At 46.9% G+C, this 5,633-nt stretch overlaps 1 protein-coding gene across 1 annotated transcript; it reads left to right on the plus strand.

The window, feature by feature from the left end:
* The first annotated feature begins 124 nt into the window (after positions 1 to 124).
* On the plus strand, positions 125 to 5,570 carry LOC118690827 (meiotic recombination protein REC114-like). The gene is made up of 5 exons (XM_036389780.1): positions 125 to 232; positions 333 to 416; positions 3,305 to 3,469; positions 4,133 to 4,201; positions 5,409 to 5,570. The coding sequence occupies exons 1-5, from the start codon at positions 125 to 127 to the stop codon at positions 5,568 to 5,570; spliced, it is 588 nt and encodes a 195-aa protein (XP_036245673.1).
* The last annotated feature ends 63 nt before the right edge of the window (positions 5,571 to 5,633 follow it).

Consider the following 5,633-nt stretch of genomic DNA (forward strand, 5'->3'; position numbering starts at 1 on the left):
CCCCGGCCTCGCCTGCCCTCTGCTGCCCTCCGGGCAACTTCAGCGCTCAGAGCTGCACTCGCAGCTGCTTTATTCTGCTTTTCAGGGGCTCCCATACCACGCACAAATGTAAATGTACACAGGGATGGGAATCACAACAGACTTCGACAGTGTTGTTACTGGATTTAATCCCTGGAGTGATGAAACTTCCACACTGCAGCTGTTTGACAGCTCCAAAAACTGCATAGCTGCAGTGACTGATCTTCATTAGGGCTTTAATTACATCACACAACTTAAACATGTGCTCCTGAGTGCTGCTGTTTGCTGGGCCACTGCTTTGTGCTTTATTTCAGGAAGGCTTTTCCCTGATCGATTCCCACAAGTGGCTGAAGATAGTGAGGAGAGCAGAGTGCCTGCTGCTCCAGGCACAGGCCAAGGTGAGCTGAGCTGCTTGCAACATTCCTAGCATGTAACACACATATGAAGAAAATCTCTCCCTTTTGCTAAATTAAACTAGGAGGTGTAAATTACCTATGTAAATTAGAATATTTTTTACTCTAGATACTAAACAAGGATGGATTAAATATTGGTATCTTTTGTAACTGCTAATACTCAGCTTTTAGACTGAGCTCTTAGACAGTTTTTGTACTAAGTTTTTAGACTGAGCTCTCTGAGAGTTAGCTGCTAAAACAGCCAGACTGGTTTTATTTCCCACTCTATCTGCCACAGCTAACAAAAAGATAAAGCAAATCTCTTCCAGGATTCCTCTGAGTCAGGCTGCACTTCAGCAAACAAACTCTAACCAAGCAAGAACTGAGCCATTTTGTGGCTCCTGGCACAGCAGCAGCAGGTGGTGGTTAAGGTATTTGGTACTCAAGGAAACAAAATGGATGTGGGTTTCTGGTCAGCCACTCAGCTCTCCTGATGAAAAGTGGTTGATTTGCCTTTAAATAATCAAATAGCATTTTCTTCTTACCAATTTATGTAAAAATCTCAGGGTTTTTAGTTCTTAGATGAACTCTGATACTCTGTAAGTATCTTAGTGTTTTAAATTCATGGGTTATGCCTGAAACCAAAACACCTCTGCACTCTGCTTTCTATCAGCTTGTTAGAAACCTGGCAAAGCTGAAGGCAGCTGGGGCAGGAATCAGTTGTGATGAACCTGCAGGCTGTTCCTTCCCAGTTACCAGAGCAGTGCCCCCGTGCAGCATCAAGGGATTCTGCTGCTCCTCACAGCAAGACAAAACCAACATCCCACTCAGTGCCAGCTCCAGCAAAGCTCTGAGGGGCACTTCAGGAAAGGAGAATTTTAACAGCCTGAAATTAATTTGGTGCATCTCAGTGTTTACTTACCATAAATTCACACCACTACAACTGCAGTGGTTTTACCACACAGTTTCTCTACTTTATATCCTAACAGTGGATGCAGCTTCTGGGGTCATCTTTATGATAAATTTCTGGTTTATCTTGTACTCCTTGGTTTTTTTTTAAGTCATTAATATTGCATTTACAGTGCAACTTGCTCATCATTTCAAATATGGCTTCAGTAGGACACTGTGGCTCTTAGTCAGCACAAAGAGTTTCAAAACTATGAACAGGAGCAAGATTAATCTTCTTAATAATTTTGCAAGAAATAATTTCCCTTCCTATTGTTCTCCTTGAGCTCAGCCCCCCAGCCCAGCATGGAAGAGGTACAAATGTAATGATTCCATGACATCAGGGGTCTTTAATACTTGAGCCTTTGTGTGGTTCAGGTGTGACTGCCCAGTGCTCAGTTTATGCTATAAACCTTGACATATCACAGATCCCTTTCCACTAAGGAACAGTGTGTAATTTTCAAAGTCCACTGTTGTTTATGAACTGCAAACTAAAGTATTTAACAGTCCTGTGAGAAACCCAAGGGAGTCCAAATAGCTCAGCCCAAAATTAATTTGGGGATCTAAACAAGCAGGTGCTCTTTGAAAGTGTCCTAAGGAAACTCCAGCCAAGTTCCTTTTGTGAAATCACTGAAATCAGAACTCACCTGTGTGGCACTGCACAGCTCAGTGCCTGGCTCTGGGAGGCTGCCCCAGTTCCTTAATTAATGAGGGCAAATCCAGCTGGGCACTGGCAAGGAGTGCCACACTTCACATTAGTTTGCCATTTTTTCCCTTTAGAAAGCACCGAGCCAGGCTTCTGTGCTTACCCTGCCCTAAAAATCTTTTTATGGGATTCAAAACATCTTCAAGCAGCAGGCATGTAAACACAGGGGCTGTCAGCAAGAGCTGGCTCATCTCTGAGACAGGAGCTTTAAAGTGAGAGGTGTCCTCGTGCTCCAGCAGTGTGGGATTTAAATGGGCATTGAAAATGGGGCTGACACTGGAACCTCAGGAAGATGAAGACCTAAATAAGCCAGGCTGGGCCAAGGAGAATTTGCTGCTTTTCTAGTGCTTAAGTTTTTTTTTTTAAATTGAAATTTCAATATCAAACAGAAAGTTCCATTAATTCACTCTCTAAACACTGAATATGCACCTCCCTTACGTCAGCTCCAGGTGCTTAGGCCAAGCTTATCACACACCATAGATTCCATCCCCATTTCAGGACACTTTGCTGAACCTGGGGCACTTATTTAAAATACCAATTATGGCACAGCCCAACAACCTACTCTGGGGGGTCAGAGCTATCTGGGAGTTTTCAGTAATTTTTAGTATCATTTCCCTCTTTGAAGTGATGCATTTTAATTTCCTGCACTCCTATTCAATGTGCTGGTTTCTGTTCAAGGAACATTTAGGTGAGAGCCAAAGTGAATGTGTTGGTTCAGCTCCACACAGGAGCAGGCAGACCAGGGAGGGTTGACTGTGCTGCATCAGGAACCATCAATCCTACTGGTCTATGCCATTCCCAGAATGTCTAGTCCAGATCCAGAGCTAACTTCTGCTTACTCTTGTGTCAGTTTTTTGTCACAAACAACTGTGCAGAGCTGGCACACCCTTACAGGACACTACCTGCAGCAACAATAACACTTAATTTTCCTGCAATGTGTAAAAGCTGAGTCCTGGCAATGCTTGTCCACTTGGCTAAACCTTGAATTAGTGACAGGTGGCCTTGCATCACTTACCCTTTCCTTGCATATTTTTATCTCATTTTCAAATCAGCAATCACAGTCTTCTGGTTAAGCTGCTGGGAAAAACTGAAAATACAGCAGGAAACCATATTTGTTTGTTTTTAAATTGGCACAGTTATCCACAAATCTCTTGCCTCCTTGTTGTCTCCAACAAGCATGGATTTAATGGGAGCCGTTGGAGGCGGTTCCAGGCTGATTTGCTGTCCCTGTGGTTGTGAGCAGAGCGAGTGCCGCATGTTCCGCGTGCAGTTCGGGGGCAGCTGCAGGGAGGAGGCGCGGGAGCGCTGCTGCAGCTGCGTGCACAAACTCAGCCAGTTCCTCCCGGTGCAGGGGGCTGAGGAGCAGAGCCCCAGCCAGGACAGCCAGGCCATGGACACTGAGCACGCAGTAAGTGAGCACACACACACCCAGAAGCACTCACCTCTGCCTGGCAGAGCTGGGTGTGAGCAGTTTCTCACAGCTGGGAGACTGGCTGCATCAAATGGGAGTTGGGAAACTGGACAGGGCAAAAAATCATCAGAGCCACAAAGTAACCCTGGCTCCTGGCTCCTTTCTGTGTGCTCCTGCTCTGCAGTGGTAGTAGCTGCTACAACTGCTTCTTTACAATTTGATCCTAATCTCAGGAGGAACAGAATGTTTCCCCTCTCCAAGATAAACTCCTGAGTAACTGGAAAAGGCAGAGACAGACAGCATTTTCAGGGTGATTATTCCAAAATCTCTGCTCTCTTGGGTATTTGGATCCATGGAAAAGAAGCAGTGCGCTCTTGTGAGCATCCATCCAAAACATTCTTTGAAGTTACTCCTAGGAAGTTGTTTGTGACTTCAGTTTAGCCATGAGCTAGCAGGCCTGTAGTTAAACTGTCATGTCTTTCATTTTTAAAGAGTGGAGCAGATGTGCATGCAGGTTCCATAAAAAGATGTCTTTTTACTGCAGAAGGTAGCTGAGCACATTCCCTTCCCGTCAGTGCTAAAAATGGAACTGCTTCCCCCCCTGCACATACCCACACTCTGCTTGGTAACAAGCCCTTATTTGCATTTGGTATTTTCTAGCCAGATGAGCCTCTCCCAGACTCCTGCACAAGCCTTGGAGAAAGAAGATCTGTAGCACAGCTTGCACAGGTAAAAAACAAACATCTCCTGTTTAGAGTCTGTAACTGAGCCTGAGAATGAGCTGTCTCAGGTTCCATCTGGGAAATGCCTTCCCTGAGCATTGGGATGCCATCATCTACACCAGCAAAACCCTGGATCTGTGTAACGATCCAGAGCCAGGGAATCAGCAGCAAAACAAGGTGTTGGGTGGTGTAATCACCCCATCTGAATAGCAACAAATGACACACTGAGAGCAAAGAAATACCCAGAGGCAACATCCAAATGAATGGCTCTGGCACTGGTTTGACTCTGCAGAAATGATTCGTGCAGATCAGAGCTGAAGCCTGAAAATTTCAAGGAATCACAGAATATCCCATCTAACCCTGCTCTCTGGCAATGGGAACCCACTCTCCTTTGTCCCAAGTCCCTCTCCAGCTCTCTGGGAGCCCCTTTAGGCACTGACAGGGGATCTGAGGTTCCCCTGGACCCTTCTCAACCCTGACCCACATGAAAGCATCCCCATATTCCATGGACAGCTGCACTGAGCAGTTCTGGGTAAACACCTGGAAGTCAACTGTTGCTCACTTACTGGAATTCAGGCCAGTGCAGAAGCAGGTGAGCAGAAAACTCTGCTCTTTTCTGGGTTTGTGCAGTTCCTTCTCTGTGTCTTCCTTACCCTTCTTTCGTAGTCACTGGCTGAGCACAGACTCCCAGAGTGGGATGGACTGGAAGGGACCTCAGAGGTCACCTCATTCCAACCCCAGTGCCACGATGCCCAGAGTTCTCCCACCCCCATGGGAAAAAGCTGGGAGAGGGGATTAAACAGGGATGAAAAGGAAGTTTTAAAATAAAAGCTCCATACTCTACTTCTAAAAAACATTTGGCTAAATGAAAAGCTTGCAAGTGCACGCTTGGTTATCCCCACACATCCATGTGGCAGCACGTACAGCTCATAAACACTGATTACAGAATGGATACCCAGCAGGAAGCCACAGTACCCAGGAGATTGGCATTTCCAGGGTCCATTTCCACTGAAATAATTGCAGTGTAAAAGCTACACTGCAATCACACCCGGACATCAGAGAAAAGCTCACACACACAAATCCCAGCTGACTGATAGCACTCCAAGAGCACCAAACGCAGGCAGCTCCATGTTCCTGCAGCACCCAGGAGGGCTGGGCTGTGGCTGTGTCCTCGTGTCCCAGCTCAGGGCCCCCTTCCCACCTTCCACTGGCAGTGGGTGCTGCAGCAGAGGCCGGAGCTGCCCCCGGTGCTGCGGCAGCCGGCCTGGAGCGCCCGGGAGCTGGGAACCTTCATCCGCCTCTGCCTCATGGACCAGCACTTCCCTGCCTTCGTGGAGGACGTGGAGAAGGAGCTGCACAGGCTGGCCAAGGAATGAGGCACGCCTGGAACCCCAGGGTGCACGCAGCTCTGCTGATTAAAGGTTGAAAAACAGCCCACA

Source organism: Molothrus ater, chromosome 13 (genome assembly GCF_012460135.2).
Source record: "Molothrus ater isolate BHLD 08-10-18 breed brown headed cowbird chromosome 13, BPBGC_Mater_1.1, whole genome shotgun sequence".
Classification (NCBI taxonomy): domain Eukaryota; kingdom Metazoa; phylum Chordata; class Aves; order Passeriformes; family Icteridae; genus Molothrus; species Molothrus ater.